This window comes from Solea senegalensis, linkage group LG8, assembly GCF_019176455.1.
Source record: "Solea senegalensis isolate Sse05_10M linkage group LG8, IFAPA_SoseM_1, whole genome shotgun sequence".
Lineage (NCBI taxonomy): Eukaryota > Metazoa > Chordata > Actinopteri > Pleuronectiformes > Soleidae > Solea > Solea senegalensis.
In genome coordinates this window covers 15288606-15305020 of record NC_058028.1, presented here as the reverse complement: position 1 = coordinate 15305020, position 16415 = coordinate 15288606, and the positions used below count along the sequence as shown (strand labels likewise).

The window sequence follows — 16415 nt, the reverse complement described above, 5'->3', positions numbered from 1 at the left end:
CACCAATACGATAAAAAAACCTATAAATATTCACATACACTCGTTTCTGTGTGGACAGACACTTCTCCTGCTTCAAGTTTTTAAAGTGTTGTGTAATCAGAGATGGTCTTCCGTAAGCCCTGGTTCTAACAAGTGGTCATTTCTATCAACTCCTCTGAACTCTCACACCGAGAAGCCACTTTGTCCCAGAGAATTGCTGCTCACTGGCCATTTTCTCTTTTTCGTATTATTCTCTGTATGGGGAATATTGTGCGTAAAAATTGCAGTAGATCAGCAGGTCCTGAAATACTCCAAGAAATATGTCACGTTCACAGCTTTCTTCCTCATTCTGATGCTCAGTTTGAACTTCAGCAGGTCGTCTTGACCATGTCTAAATGCCTAAGTTGATTTGTCACCCATTGGATATGTAGGAAAGTCTACTGTATTGCCTGTTGTATTATTTATCTAGCCCATTTACACCTTTGAGTTTCGTTTTAGTTTGTCCTAGTATGCTTTCCATACCTATGTGACGTCATATTCTCTTAACGAGGAGGTACGTTGATTCCGAGGTGCGGTGAAACTATGGTGGACACCAGTCGTGCAGTTCATGCAGAAACGACCACACATACACCCATATATGTCCACTGACCCACCTGTAACTCCAACAAGTAACCATTAAAGAACATTAAGGAACCTCTCTGTGTCCTGCTCTCTGATCCTCAAAGTGCTATCAAGCCAGCACATTCCCAGAGTTGCTTTGACTGGCCGTCAATGGCGTCGTCAGAAAAAACACTATGGAAACGGTGTTCTTCAGTAGTTAGCTGTGGGCAACTGGACTTGCTTTGGTTAAGTTTGAAGACATTTCACCTCTCATCCGATGGGCCTTTCCAGTTCTGATCAGCACTGAAGAAGACTTACTAACTACTGATGACGACTATGATGCATTTCCCTTTCTTCTGTCTCTTTTTGTAGATTTCTCCATCAGTAAAGTTGCCGCCCTCTCTGCCTCCTCTTCCACTGTACGACCAACCTCCCATCAGCCCTTTCACCAGCCCCGAGACCTCCACTCCACCTCCTCTCCCGCGTTCACCCTCTGCACTTAACGGGGAGCACAAGCCTCCACTGCCTGCCTCGTCACACAAGGGACCACTTTCCACTCACAGTAAGTCTCTCACACATACACACAATATAATAATTGTGGAAGGTCACGGTGACTTTTTTTTATTATCAGAAATCTCTCTCTACGTCTCTGTAGATCACAGCTCTGGCAGGAGTCCAGTGTCTCCGGGTTTTGCTCAGACTCAACCACAGCGATTCACCTCTGAAGGAGGCCCGGGGAAACTACGACCTGTTAGTATCAAAGCTATTTCAGGCAGTGTGTCGTGTTTGTGAGATAACTCCATTCTTTCCTGCAAATACAGTAACAATGCTGGTTATTGTTGTGCGAGATACAGTATATCTTGTAAACGCACTGCGATGTCCCTGTGGTACGGCAACTTCTTTAAGTGCTTCTGCTGAGCCAGGAACCTCAACATATTACTTCTGTGCCGTTTAGACTTCCTTTTAAAACTGTATTATTTGTTTTTAAAATTCTTAATGGAATTGCACTTTTAGACAGACAGACAGACAGACAGACAGATAGATAGATACCGTCACATTGGGATGAGACAATACCACGTTTGTGCCCGATACCGATCACACACTCGAGTATCCACTGATACCGATATTAGTCCGATACAGTAATTTATGAACTATGAAGCTGTTACTCACACATTTGTGGATTTTACACTTTTATCTGTCCGATCTCTGATCCAATCCAAGTATTGAACCGATACTGATACTAATTCCCATCCCCAGTTTGTACTTAACATTATTTTACCTTACCTTTGCTCAGTCTTGAGTTTGCATTTTGCAGTAGTGGTTTGACAAAAGGAGCATCTTTAAGTACTTAAGGAAGTTGCTGTGTGCAATTGTGATGAACCAACATCTACCAAAGTTACTGGGACAGTGATCCAACACAACGGTCCACACAAACTGTGTGATACACCTCCAGCGTTTATTTAGTCATTCATTATCCTTAAGTTGTCGTTAAACTCAGAAACAGGAGCGTATTTTAGGGACTAAGACATTAGTTTTCCTCACTTTTCTCTCTGGAAGTCTTTGTAATTCACTATGCTCAAAGATGTTCTCTGTCACCGCTGCAGGTGCGAGCTGCACCTCCTCCACCTAAGCAGCACTCACGGAGGCAGCAGGAGAAGAACGACAAGACGGAGGAGGTGGAGATCACGCTGGTGTGACTGACACACTGACAGACTTTTTTCTACAGGCTGAGGAAACCGAACAGCTCTGAAGTTAAAGAATGAGCTTTAATGAACGACTGATGTGAAGTAAAAACTGAACTGAACCACGGCGACCCCCTCCAGCGTCCGTCGTCCTCCTCGAGCGGAGGAGGACAAAAACAGCAGATAACGTATTCAATTAAATAATTGTATTAGATTCCTAATCAAATGCAGCAGTCTCACATCTCATCGCCACTCCCCATTCTTGCCTTAAAACTCCACCTTAAACTCACCTCAAACCAGAGCACAGTCAAAGCAGCAGCAGCAAGAGAAGGAAGAATGTTTGGACGGGGCCAGTATGAGACGTTAGCAAGTTTTCTTTTATCTTGTATCTTGTTTGGGATATCATACATCATACAGTGTTTTGTTTTTCTCTCTGTGCAGGCTAAATGTTCTGCCAAGTCTGAGAAATGTCTTTTTTTTCTTCCTCTTGCTTACAAATAATCATGAAGCGTGGGAAAGGTTTTGGAGCCCAGAATCTGCCAAAAACTATAGTGAAGGGTAACCAGACAAATCAAAAATATAACTAGATAAATAACTTTTTACCCCAGTTACTGCACATTAGTAGGTGACAATAATTTACACGTACGATTTAACTTTTTAATCCTTTGTCTTTTGCACCTATTTATTCATTTATCGTCTCCCCACAAAATATACGTTTAGTTCAGCAGACGTCTCCATTGTTCCACAAATACATGTATAATTAATCATATAATTATGATTATTTTTGATGTTCCCAAATCTATTATATATATAGTACGGTGCAAAGGTCTCAGTCTAGAGCGGCAACTAACGATTATTTTCATAATCGATTAATCAGTCGATTATTTTCTCGATTAATCAAGTAATGGTTTGGTCCATAAAATATCAGATCAGCAGTTAAAAAATGTTGTTCGATGTTTGTGAAACATGTCTTGTTTTGTTCACATACCAAAATTAATTCTTTGTTATACGGAGCAAAGAAAACAGAAAATATTGACATTTAAGAATTGGAAACAATCATAAAGCTTGTTTTAATAATGAAAAAAGCTTCAAACCGATTAATCGATGGTCAAAATAGTTGACGATTAATTGAGTAATCGATTAATAATCGAGTAATTGTTTCAGCTCTATCTCAGGCCAACATTAGATTTGTTTTAGCTGTGCTATAATGACCATACGGTGTCATTTTTGTTGGAACACATCCAGGGAGAAATACAGGAAGCCGTTTTAAAATGAGCCATTAAAGGTTAAAGTGTGACCTACACTTACACTTTAAGTGTAGTATGAACCTGGAGTGGAACCCTAATTAATGTTATTTTGTTTGTCCTGCTATTTTACTATTACCCCAGGTGCATTCAAGAGCATGACATGCACACTTCAGTCAAATCATTTCAATCCAAATGTCCATGATGACAGAATTTGACAGACATAAAAACAACAAAGGAGAAAGTCGAGGTAGCCTCAATGATTAAATGTGTGCAAATGAACATATTTGGATAAATTGGCAGTTTTCTTTTTTTGGTGGTAAAACGAAGTTTTAATTAAGTTGTTTTTTTTACTCAATTTTATGTCAGTGTTTTATGGCTCCATAAATCATCATCACGCTAGATAAAAGGAAATTAGTCCAAATTTGCCATGATTGAAGTGTTGTGGAGGTTGAATTAGATGGACAGAGAAACCACGGCGTGTGTGTGTGTGTGTGTGTGTGTGCGTGCGCACAGAGTTCCCTCCCCTCCAGCCCTTCCCTCACCATATTATAGTCCTTATCATCATACAGTATGTATTCAATGTGTATTAGTACAGTACATTACTGTTGTCATAGGAATGTTATGCACAGTGTTTGATAAAGACTTAACTCGGCTGAGCGGACGACCGCGTAGTGGAAGATTTATTCTCATCTTGTGCCGGGAGAGAGAGAGCATTGTAAATACAGTATGAACGAGACGTGGTGGGGGGTGGAAAGGAGAAAAGAGAAGGAGGGAAAAGGAGGCTGGATCCTCCGTGCTCCCTCTTATTACCACCTCTCCTCCACTCTCCCACTGCTGTCTCGTGTCTCTTCTGAACGTAGCTTTCATAGACACACACACACAGCATCGAACACACAATGCTATATTATCTTCTCTCTCTCTCTGTGGTTGTATCGGACTGATTTGGGACGATGACAGTGGTGCGTTCAAAGGCACCGGAATCGTTGGTATTCACTTGTGGTGACAATGAAATGCGTTTTATTTGTAACAATACATGCACTAAAATACTGTGGGTGGGAAGGATTTTATTAATCACATCATGAGCTGTATGACAGGTCAGATCCCACATTTACTTATTTACCCTAAAGCATACATCTATATATATATATATATTATATATTATATATAATTTTTCGCTCACATGCTCATTATATTCAAGTATTTTCCATTTCATCACATTATGGGAGTCTGACTGTTTTAATGGACCAGAGAAAAGCATTTTTTTCAATGTTTACCCTTAATGTTTTTCCTGTTGTCTCACATTTCAGCTTTGATTTAACATGGAAGAAGAACAAATCTTCCTAAGAGGACATTTATGTTGTGTTTTTTTTTTTTTTTATCCCCCCCCATTCTCAATTAACCTTCAAGCCTTTTTTTAACTCCTTGCCTTAAGGGCAGCGTAGCACTTTTATTTATTTATACCTTCCCTGGAGAGTAGCAGCATTGTGACATATCAGCATTAAAATGTAGAAATATGACTCAGATGAATGACTATTAGTGACAGAGTCGTTCTTTTCGTTCTCACGCTGTGGTGGTTCCTCTTTGTTTCAGTGTGACTGACACTTTGTATCTTTAGCTTGCCGCTCTTGTAAAGAGCTGGTGAGATAACTGTGGACAGTATGATTTGATGTTTTCCTATAAACAATGAACAAAAAACATGCATTTGTTTGCATGTCTTTGGAAACGCCTAAATGTTTGAAAGTGATAGTAGAGAGTGGGAATTTGACTCTCAGGATGTGGCTTTTTTTTTTTGTTTGTTTTTTTCTTGATGGTGTGATAGTTTCAGGGAAACATGATGGTAAACGGAAAGTGTTTACTTTCTCTTGTTAATGGTATTTACCAATTTCACAGTTTCACAGTAAATTTCCTGTCATTGCTAAACTGGAAAGTATTTTAATTTCCCATAAATCTGCCACAGAACCACATTGGAGGATGGAATAAGGACTGGTTTAAAGTGCGTAATATTAATACGATGTAGCGCTGGGACACATCTTGGGGCTCTGACTTCAGAAAAAGTAATAGAATGACTGAAAAATGTTTCTTTCAGAAGCTTGTGTAGCATCCACACATACCACAGTTCAGCATGCTGGAATGAGTTCCAACCCCCACGCTCCGCCGCTGTTGTAGGAACTGGCTTTGGTCAAGGTCGACCTCGACAACAGCCTCTCCTCGATCTCTCTGAGATCTTATCTATATTGGTGTTCAAACTTGTTTTGAAGTTTATGTCCCACTGAACCTCCCGCCACAAATGCTCAGTCTGTCAGTTCCTCATAGACAAAGTTGATGACTTTTCATTGCCAGTTTGAACACAATTATTTCCTCCCTTTGTGATTCTCACAGTGTTGAATTATTTGATACGAGCCTTTGCTTTTTTCTATTTCTTTTTTTTTTTAAAGTATTGTATAATTCTGCATTTTTCATCCTTGGATTTGGAGCAGCAGCATTGCTGCTGTTATGAACCGTTATGAACCGGCGGAAAGACTGGCCTTTTTGCTTCTTTTTCTCTTCTCACAGACTGTTGCCATGGTGACAATAACGACAAAAGTATCCGCATATTACTATTGGCTGTACAAAAACAAAAAGTTTGTATTTATTGTGTACAAATGTTAAATAATAAAAAAAAATATGAAAAAGTTATTTGTGTAGTCTTTTAACCCATCGTGTGTGCGACGGGTGGATTTTTGTCTCATGTGCATGCAGCGTATGTGTGTGTTGTGTCGATGTTCCAGTCAGAAGTGGGTGTGATCGTGGCAGCACAGTATAAACACACTACACAAGGATTTCCTGAGAGGATCCGGAGGGAAGAGAGAGGCAACAGTGCAGAAGACAAGCAGAGAACTATGGACTTCATTCTCCATTCTTTAATTTAGTCATAATTCTGTATTTGTTATGTGTTCCAGAGGGAAACCAGTGGCCCAGTCTCCTCCAGATTCCACCTGCCGCTCATCCTGTGTCAAACTCTATCTGTGCTCCAACCCACAGGGTACGTACTATACATGTAGATGTTGATATTTGTGTCCTTTTGCTGTGTTTTCTGAATTATTCTGTCGATACAGATGTGTCGTGTTTGTGTGTACTTTCTGTGTGTAGACAGCGTTCTAGAGCGCAAAGCTCTGAGGGAGAGCGTTTTCCCCAAACTTGGAGAGCACTGCAGAAAAACATGGGCCCTGGACCTCAGGGTGAGTAACCAACGCTTATCGCGCATGTGTTTCGTTGCTGTGTTGACTTCTATTTATTATATATATCATTTTAAAATTGTCTGTGTTGTAACTCCACTCATTATTACTGCTAATGAACAGTGTGAGCTGAGCCCATTTCTGAATTGTATTCTTCCAACATGACAATCAAATTAATCTAAATACTGTAAACTTGTATTAAAAGTAAATTTGTGTATCGACCTCTTTATTAAAGTTAATAAACTTTTTAGTAACAGTACATTTATGGTTAATCTTCCAGTATTTAAGATTATTTGTAAAGCAGCCAGGTGTAAAAATCACTAATGGAAAAATCTCCTTAAAAACTCAGGTGAAACTATTCGAGTAATACAAAGCTAAATACAAATCGGTAAAGTATTCCTTTAAGGTTAATTTAAGGGGCATCTGTGTGTGTGTGTCCCTTATAATCTGTGACGTTACTTCCCTGAGGCCATCGCAGTAAAGGCACATTCTAGTCACCTGATTTGATTTGACTATAAAAGAGGAGAGGAGAACTGGGTGAGCAGCTGTAACGCACGCCAGTGTGTCATGTAAGCATTTCAATCACCTGAGGACAGTGTACCGTCTTTGTCTATGTAATTACAGAGGAGGGAGAACATGATACCTTATTTAGCCACTACAAACTACAACTGCTATACCTCACTGTGTGCTTTTCATAAACTGAAATATCAGTCACGATTATGCTGTGTATGTTTGTATTTGTGTGTGTGCAGGTGATAGACCCGTTTGAGTCCAGTGATCCCTGTTGTTGGCCAGATGAATGCACGAGGCAGCAGCTGATTAAAGAATGCAGAGAGAGCTCAGCCGGACCTTATTTACTGGTAAATGAATCAGCGCTGGGAATCATTCTCAATTATGAGTGAACAATAGAACAGCCATGGTAAATGAAAATGCTCGCCCAGCAGTGCAACACTCAACTGCCAGCAGTTGTTGGATGAGTCCTTATTAAAATTTGAGCTTTTCAATATTGTAAGTGCACCTTTTTAAGGATTTGGACAGATTGTCCCATAATAAGAAAGCCACATGGTTTGATTGGCACAACAATGTAATTTACAGGAAGAAGAATAATAATAATTCAGCACACATCATCTTAAGTTGCTCTATAGCTTCATAACTCACTGAACAACCATACAAGTGCATCATATGCTACTGTCCCCTCTGTGTCCACATGGTGGTGGTGTGTAGGCTCTGGTGGGACACCAGTATGGCACAGCCAGTGTACCTATCCAGGTGGACGTGTCCGAGTATGAGCTGCTGCTGCAGCAGAGTCAGCAGGCTGGCGTCAGCACTCAGGTGCTGGAGAGATTTTACCAGAGGGACGAGAACACCATCCCTCCCTCCTACTGCCTGAGGCCTCCACACACACACACCTTCGCTCCTCAGGTAATCACCTCATCGACTCACTCACCGTTTACCTTTAATCCTGCTTTATGTCTACAAATCATACTCAGAATTATCCCCATGAACACAAGTGTCAGAAGGAAAAGCATTGCTCAGATAAAACGCTTCCTCAAAAATAGTTATGTTCCTTTCCCAATTATCCATACATTTAATCACTGGACAATGGTGACAATGTGATCATATCTTATGTATGTTAGTTACTTTTTTTTTACAAGGTTGGTGTTCTTTCTTGTGCTGTGCAAAAAGGACAAGGGAACACAAATCTCACATGAATTGTTCTTATTTAAAGGCAAACCTTTACAAATTAAAATGATGACACAATTAAATATGTAAACACATAATGCATCAGTCAAAATGGGTCAATGGTCACAAATGATTTAACTTTCTCACTCATTCAGGAACCTTAATTAGCACCAATTAACCTGCCCTCATCATTCACCTGTCTTCCTCATTCACCTGTACTCTTCATTGACGTATCCTCAGCATTCACCTGTCTTCCTTATTTACCTGTACTCTTCATTCACCTGCCCTCATCATTCACCCGACCTCATCATTCACCTGTACTCTTCATTCACCTGTCCTCATCATTCACCTGTACTCTTCATTCATCTGTCCTCATCATTCACCTGTCCTCTTCATTCACCTGTACTCTTGATTCACCTATCCTCATCATTCACCTGTACTCTTTATTCACCTGTCCTCATCATTCCCCTGTCCTCTTCATTCACCTGTACTCTTGATTCAACTGTCCTCATCATTCACCTGTACTCTTCATTCACCTGTCTTCAACATTCACCTGTACTCTTCATTCACCTGTCCTCTTCATTCACCTGTACTCTTGATTCACCTGTCCTCATCATTCACCTGTACTCTTCATTCACCTGTCCTCAACATTCACCTGTCTTCCTTATTTACCTGTACTCTTCATTCACATGTCCTCATCATTCACCTGTCCTCATCATACACTTGTCCTCCTCATTCACCTATACTCTTCATTCACCTGTCCTCACTCAGTAACAGATGTGATTTAAAGTGTAGTGAAGTACAGTACTTAAGTTTAAGTAAAATTACAAATCTTAAAAAAATGACTTTAAAGTACAAGTACAACCTACTCAATTACAGTAACATGAGTGAATGTAATTCATTACTATCCGCTTTTTCCTTTTTAAACAGTCAGAGATCAGTAAGGAAGAGCAGAACAAGATGAAGGCTACAGAGGAAGAGCTGAAGAAGGTGTTTCAGACCGGTGCGAGTCTGTGTGTCCACAGCGGTCTCTTGTCTCCAGAGAAGGCCGTCACATATTACAGATCAGGTGAGACACATGTTGTATGTCTGTCTGTGTGTCACTGAATGTTGATGCATAATTTAATATCTCCTTCTTTCTAGCCCTCGACACAGATCTGCGATTTGCATTAGACACTCGTCCTGATAATGACACCACCAGACGCTGCCTGGTCTACATCCACAGTGTCGTCACCGGTGAAACCGAGAAAGAGAAAGAGCAGGTAAATTTACTGCAGGAGATAAATGTCATTTATCACTTTTTAATTACATTTAGTGTTATTTACTTTGACATATAGACATGTTTATGTTTACATTACTGCACACACATAATGTGAAGTATCTCTCACATACGCATCTCAGGCTGCCACCTCAGCACCTACTGGTGGACAGCTGCTCTCAGAGCTTCGCGACAAGTTCCTGCCTGACCTCGTCACTTCCTGTCAGCATCTGGTCTACGCCACCACCACGCAGTGTGACCGTCGCTTTGGTTACACAACAGCCAGGAGGCGGAGCTATGCTAATTCTCTGTGCCAGCAGGTGTACTCTGATGTCGTGGGCTTGATTGACAGTGTGAACAGGTTGGACACCGTCAACCGGAAGCTGCCTGTTGATGCTCTGACCAGAGGGCAGGCTGAGCAGGAGGAGCTGTGCGACTCTCTGTCCAAGCTGTATGATGTCATTCGACCAGAGGAGGAAGAGGTGAGGGAGGAGCTGTATTTAATGGACATTTTCTTAAGCTAAGTCAGCGTGACAATGATTCATACATGTATCACTGATGTTTGTTTTCACTGGTTGTAGATTAGAGCTTATGTGACGCAGAGTGACCGACAGTGCCCACTATTGGTTTTAGGAGGGCCCTGCACAGGAAAGACAGTGCTGCTGGCACACAGTGCTCAACAGGTGAAATGTTTAACTCATTTTCTTCTCTTGTTGTTCAATTAAATTAGATTTACTGTAAGTTCCAGCCCATCCATTGCAGGAAGTGTAAACAATAAAATACACGCTACAAATACAGCTACAGAGATTAGTGTGGTGAATGCTGACAAATTGACCTGTTCACCGCTGCTATTATCCATTAGAATAATAGCAGCAGTGTTGTGGCAAAAATTTGTCGTAAGTTGACTGATATAGAAATAAAGTTGAATCAAAGTTAATTGTTGAATCCGACAGGTCCATGAATTAGGTTTTGTGTGGGTACAACTAAGGCTTTGTGTGGGTATAACTCGGCTTGCTAGGTGTTTAGACTAAGGGTGTAAAAATGCTAGGGAGAGAGATATCTTGGAAGAGCTACAAGTGTGTAGGTCAAAGGTGTAGGCCTAGTATGAAGCTACAGGAATGTGTATGTGATCAAAGGTGTAAAGAGATGGAAGATGTTATTTTCCATGACAAGCAGTCAACGTAAAATGTGGACTTCAGTCTTCAGTATTAATCATTTGAACAAGTCATTTATGCTTAGCTTGAAATGCTCACAGATAGAATTGAAAGAGGTGAAATAGGTTTTAAAATGTCAATACATTAGTCCACCAGATCACCTCTTCATATGGGTGTTTGATTGACTAAGAATGAGCCATCTGAATATATCCCTTTGGGTTGGAGGTTAAATTCATGTTATAAAAAAAGAGCTTTAAAGAAACATCCAGTAACAGTGACTCGACTTATGTTCTCATCCAACTACATGCAAACGAGTGTCGTGTCTCTCTCCACAGATAAAGTCATGGCTACCGGACAGCGATCCAGTGGTGATCACTTATTTTTGCAACCTGGATCCTTTGCGTTCCCCATGTCACCTGTTGTCCAGTCTGTGTTATCAAATCGCAAACAGATACCACGGTGACTCGCCCCTCAAAAACGGTCACAGCTTCAACGGTGGCACTGACCCGCACAATCATAGCTGCATCACTGACCCCAAAGACTACAACTCCAATGATTGCAAAACATCTAATCTGGATTCTCACCATGAACCCACCACCGCTGACCATGTTTTTGATGCTAACCTAAATCTGTGTACCACACAATGCCCACATTGTTATACTGGCCTCCTAAAACCTGACATTACTGTGTCTGAGCTTAAAGAACACTTCTCCTTCCTCGTGTCCCGTCTGCCTTCTTCCAAACAGCCTTTGATTCTAAACCTTGATGGCCTGGATCAAATTGAAAGCAACCTCATTTGTTCTCAAATCATTGAGAGCCTCCCGTCCCCCCTCCCACCTGGAATCGGACTAATCCTCACTGTCTCCTCCAGTCAAGCACAGGTCCTAGAGGCCATCAAACAACACTACGCACCATCCAGTCCACCACACTCTGTATCAGAGGGCAGTGAGAGGGAGATGGGATGTGTCTGTGTACAGTTAGGACTGGTGGACAGAAAAGAGTGTGTGAACCTGTTGGCGTCACTGCTGAGAGGTTCAGGAAGGAGGGTCACATCAGGACAACAGGCGCTGGTGAACCAGGCAATGACTTCCTGTTGCCTGACTCTGTATGCTCGCCTACTGCATGTACACACCTCGCTTTGGCACTCTGGTATGAATGATACGGCCAACAAATACACTGTTAAAATACTCATGAATGAATTTTATTGCACATATTTTTCTTATAGTCAAGAACAAAGCTCAAGAAATGACCAAATTCAACAGTTGTTATTCCATCCCTTAGCCCTGGCTTATGTCGTTTTTGATGCAGTCTCACTCCCAAGACCATTATTACTATACTGTATAGTGATTCCTGCTGAGCTCTGGGCCTGTTGCACCTCCACTGGTGTCCATGGAGGACTATGCATGGTAAGGACATCCGTTTCCAAAGCCAGACCACATACCAAAGTTGGTAGCTGCAGGGTCATCAGCCGAGGCCAACCACCTTCTTGACATTTCCCCGGAACATCTCCTGGTGGCGGGGCAGTAAAGGAGTTTGGCTCCTTGAAGCCTCAGGTCTTTTAGGAGACATGATGTTGAGCCCCCAACAAGTCCTCTAGCTCCCACCTACACTAGAAAGAGCTTTACAGCCCATCCACGTTCCCTGCCCTCTACCACCAAGTCTGTGTATGTTGCCCTCTTCCTAAAGCACTTTTAGCTCTATTAGGAGGGCAAATCCTCCTGCTGGAGTCCACGGGACCATGTCTTCACCATGTCTAACATTATTTACTTTTTGACAATGTTTTATTGTTTATCTTAGTGCATATTTCAAGTTTTTATTAATTGTCCTCCATCACCAGATTCAGATGTGACTGAGTCAACTCTCCCCAGTGGAATCCACGCGTCGATTTCTGCACTCCTCGATCACCTCGAGCAGAAGCATGGCTCCTCTCTCGTGGCTCGTGCCGTCTCCTACCTCACCCTCTCCAGGACTGGGCTCACTGAGGTGGAACTAGCTGATTTCCTGTCCGTCAATGATGAGCTGCTGTCGGTGTGTGTTCAGCGCGGCGAGAGTCGATCCTTCAGGATGAGGGTCCTACAAATTGACGTGGAGAGACTGCTGTTGGATTTGCAGCGTTTTCTCATCAGTAGGACTTTTGTGAGGTCTCGTGTGTTGTTGTGGGTGAGCAGGCATTTCAAGCTGGTGGTGGCTATGAGGTATTTAGGCACTCAAGAGGCGAGGAGGGGGATTCACTCAGAGTTGGCAGATTATTTCAGTGGCCGATGGGCTCGTGGAAATGCTAAACCACTTCTTTCTGAGCAGAAATTAGGACCAAACACGGAAACTGTCCAAATGAAAAAATACAAAGACAGACAGCCTTTTATCTTCACTTGTTCCTCTACACGTGCTGGTCAGGTGAATCTGAGAAAAGTCATAGAATTGCCATATCACTTGCAACAGAGTGGCAGATGGGAGGAGTTGGAGCAGGGGTTATTAATGTCGCTGGGTTTTCACCAGGCTATGGTCCAAGGAGGTCTTCTTAAAGATCTTGTTAACATGTTGCAGAGTGACAAATCACAGTTTCAGTTTTTAAGAGAACGACAGCTGCTTGCAGAAACACTGAAATCTTCTGCTTTCTTTCTGCATCACGTACCTCTGCAGCTGCCTAAGGTGATGGAAACAAGCCTCCTCCCCTATCTGGAGGTCTTTCCTGCTCTCAAAGGTTACGTCAGGGAGATCAGAGAGAAGAGGAGAAAAAGAGGACATGGATTAGGCTTAGTGTTTTGTCCTGCTCCTTCTTCTGTTCCTCCGATTCAGCATTTAAAGTGTGACTTTTCTGTCGCAGAAGCAGCAGGGACAGCGTGTGGGATCGTTGCAGAGATCGCAGATAATGGTGCTGCTTGGATCTGGAAAGGCTCTGGATGTGATGTAGCGAAAATGTCGCTGAAGTGTGAGCATAAGGATCTAAAGTTTGCGGGGGTGAAGAGTAGTGGCCGATTCCTACTGCTTTCCAGCCAATGCAACAAGGTTTTCTTGTGGGATGTGACAGGGCCAGAAAAGCTTCAGGAGGTTAAAGGCCCTTTGAAACCAAATTCATACCAGGACACACCAAACAAAATCACTGGGTTTGTTGAATGCCAGAGAAAGATATTCATGTGGTGGAAGGATGAGTGTTTTGTGAGTGTGTTTGATGTCTCCAGTCAGACCTTGACTCATTTCCAGTGTCAGACCTCTGTGACCTGTTTAGTTTGCTCATCTAATGGCTTTTACATGTACTGTGGACAGGAGGATGGCACAGTCTCCATATTTGACACAGACTCCTGTTGTCTGCTTAGCAGCTGTACGAACTCAAACCACGGTGCGGTGACATGGATAATTGTCTCTGAAGAGAAGAGGGAAGTGACATGTGTTGACAGGACTGGGAATGTAACTTTATGGGATGTGGCGACCAAAACACAGCCAGCTAGACTTGTGAAAGAAAGATTTACTGACGGTGAATCTAGTAACGTGCTAAATCACGATTACTCTGAAGGAATTAAAATGTGTTTGGTTTGTCAGTCTCATCAGGTTTCACTGTGGGATACATGTGACTGGGAGCTATGGGACCAGTTCCTGGCTCCACAAGGAAGGGCCTTCACTCAAGCTGTGCTCTCTCAGGGCGGCCATCTTTTCCTCGCTGTGTTAGACACCTGTTCGCTTGTCTTGGCGTGGAAGGTTAGCACAGGGCAGTGTGTCCTGTCCTTAGAGGCGAGTCAGCAGCCCCGTGCACTCTTCAAAAGTGCCTCAGATCTCATTTGTGTCACTCATGGTGGCTGCCTGACAGTGTGGGACTCTGAGATGATAGACGCTGCAGGCACGGCCCCGAAAACAGGATGTGGAGTGAAGGAGGTGGTGGTTGAAGAAACTGCAGAGCGGTTCTACACCACAGATGGGTCAGAGACGGTGTGGCGATGGAGTTTAACTGCAGGATTTCCACATGCTAACTTCCTACATGATGGTCCTGTGGAGAAACTGTGCCTTTCTCCAGATAACATCCACCTTGTGACTCTCTCAGCAGGGGAGATTTACATCTGGCAGACAGAAACGGGTCAGAACATCCTGCGGATTAGTGGCAGCAGAGCTACAGATATCCTCATCACCCCTAATAATAACTTCGGGGTGAGCATTTCCAACCAAGGGTTGTCTCATGTGTGGAAGCTGGTACATGGGAGTATTGTGTGCAGCATACACCTGCACCTCTCAAACGCCAAGGTGTCTCCTGAGAGTACCTTCCTCATTGGCTGTCACCAGGGTGACCTGTTAGCTGCTAGTCTCTGGTCAGGTTCCATCTGCAAACGTTTCTCCTGTGCGGCGAGTTCGGAGCATGTTGTTGCTTTCCACACGCTCTCAGAGCAGCCAGACTTCGTAGTGGTGATGACAGCTTCTGGTGCCGTGTACACCTGGAAGGTAGCGGAGGAGACTCTGTGCAAACACTTCCAGCTGCCCTGTATGATTCACTGTCAGCCGCAAAACTTCCAAATGTCCTCTGATGGGCGCTACACACTACTGTCCACTGACAACAACACCGTCAACCTGCTGGACTTGTCTCAAGTCCGACTGCGCTCATTCAAAGTGAAGGGTCCTGTTGTTAAAGCCAGCATGGACCAATTTGGGCGTTTGACTGCTTACATCAGCCGGGAGAAGATCTGTGACCGTGACCTGCACACGAGGCCCGTGCTCACAGTCATACGACTTGCGGATGGGAAGAGAGTCGGGACTTTGTGGTTGTCTAAAAATCCATTAAGTTTGGTTGTGTGTAAGCAGCAGTGTGTGTATGTGGGATTTGAGGACGGGTCTGTAGGTGTGTATTCTGTTTCGGATGTCAGGTGCAGTGAAAAGATGACAGGTGTCTTAAAGCAATGTCCCTGTGACAGAGTATCCTCCACCTGGTTACCCTTAGCAACCCCAAATGTTAAATGGCCATAAGATTGTGATGCAGGATTGACTTCTTTTTTAAATTATTATAATATAAAGATAACATATATCTTTTTAGCCTGGCTTTTTACCAAGCTGTATTAATGTATTTCTCTGCAAACCTTTTACTGTGTTTTACACATCATGTGACTCATCATTTTATAGATAAACAAAAAAATACTGCAAGTTTTAGTTTCAGTTTCTGTTCACGATGGGGACGATAAGGCACTTCAGAAAATTACAACTTGTGTTTCATTTCTGTGAAAGCAAAACCATTTATTAGCTTGTAGATACCCACTGGCAACTCTGTTTTAAATGTGTTGTTTACACAACCAGGTTTGGCACATTTGTTTTAAATACTTTGACCTAAATGCAATATTATGTTTGTATTTCTGTATCACAAACTAATGCCACTCTGATACCTTTACACTGAGTTTTGTAATTGTAAGATTTACTGTACTCTTGCAAAATAAAAAGTACATTTGTACCATACATTTCACTTGTATAAGTCATTTACAAGTTGGTTGAAAATATTATAGTTTTATGTCAATTAAGTTACAGTAAACACAAAATCCATTTCCATATATTATAACCATAAAATAGAGTAATTTCATTTTCAGGGCGGAATATTTACTAATTCCATGCTGCCTTTGTTTCAATAATAA

General features: G+C 42.3%; 2 protein-coding genes across 6 annotated transcripts in view; both read left to right on the top strand.

Moving 5' to 3' along the window:
* The window catches only part of LOC122773733 (F-BAR and double SH3 domains protein 2-like), a 47655-nt gene extending 45142 nt beyond the window's left edge, over positions 1 to 2513 (top strand). For all 5 annotated transcript variants that reach the window (XM_044032622.1, XM_044032621.1, XM_044032619.1 and 2 more), the window contains 3 exons: positions 952 to 1141; positions 1235 to 1329; positions 2184 to 2513. In XM_044032622.1, coding sequence (XP_043888557.1) covers positions 952 to 1141; positions 1235 to 1329; positions 2184 to 2276 — 378 coding nt within the window. In that variant the 3' untranslated portion in view covers positions 2277 to 2513. The remainder of the gene's footprint in view (positions 1 to 951; positions 1142 to 1234; positions 1330 to 2183) is intronic.
* Positions 2514 to 6336: 3823 nt separating this feature from the next.
* Positions 6337 to 16242, top strand: LOC122773904 (NACHT and WD repeat domain-containing protein 2-like). The gene is made up of 10 exons (XM_044032889.1): positions 6337 to 6530; positions 6638 to 6726; positions 7476 to 7583; positions 7948 to 8145; positions 9337 to 9475; positions 9550 to 9668; positions 9808 to 10146; positions 10246 to 10347; positions 11154 to 11967; positions 12656 to 16242. Exons 1-10 carry the CDS (start codon positions 6437 to 6439, stop codon positions 15760 to 15762), a joined length of 5109 nt encoding a protein of 1702 aa, XP_043888824.1. The 5' UTR covers positions 6337 to 6436; the 3' UTR covers positions 15763 to 16242.
* Positions 16243 to 16415: the final 173 nt, after the last annotated feature.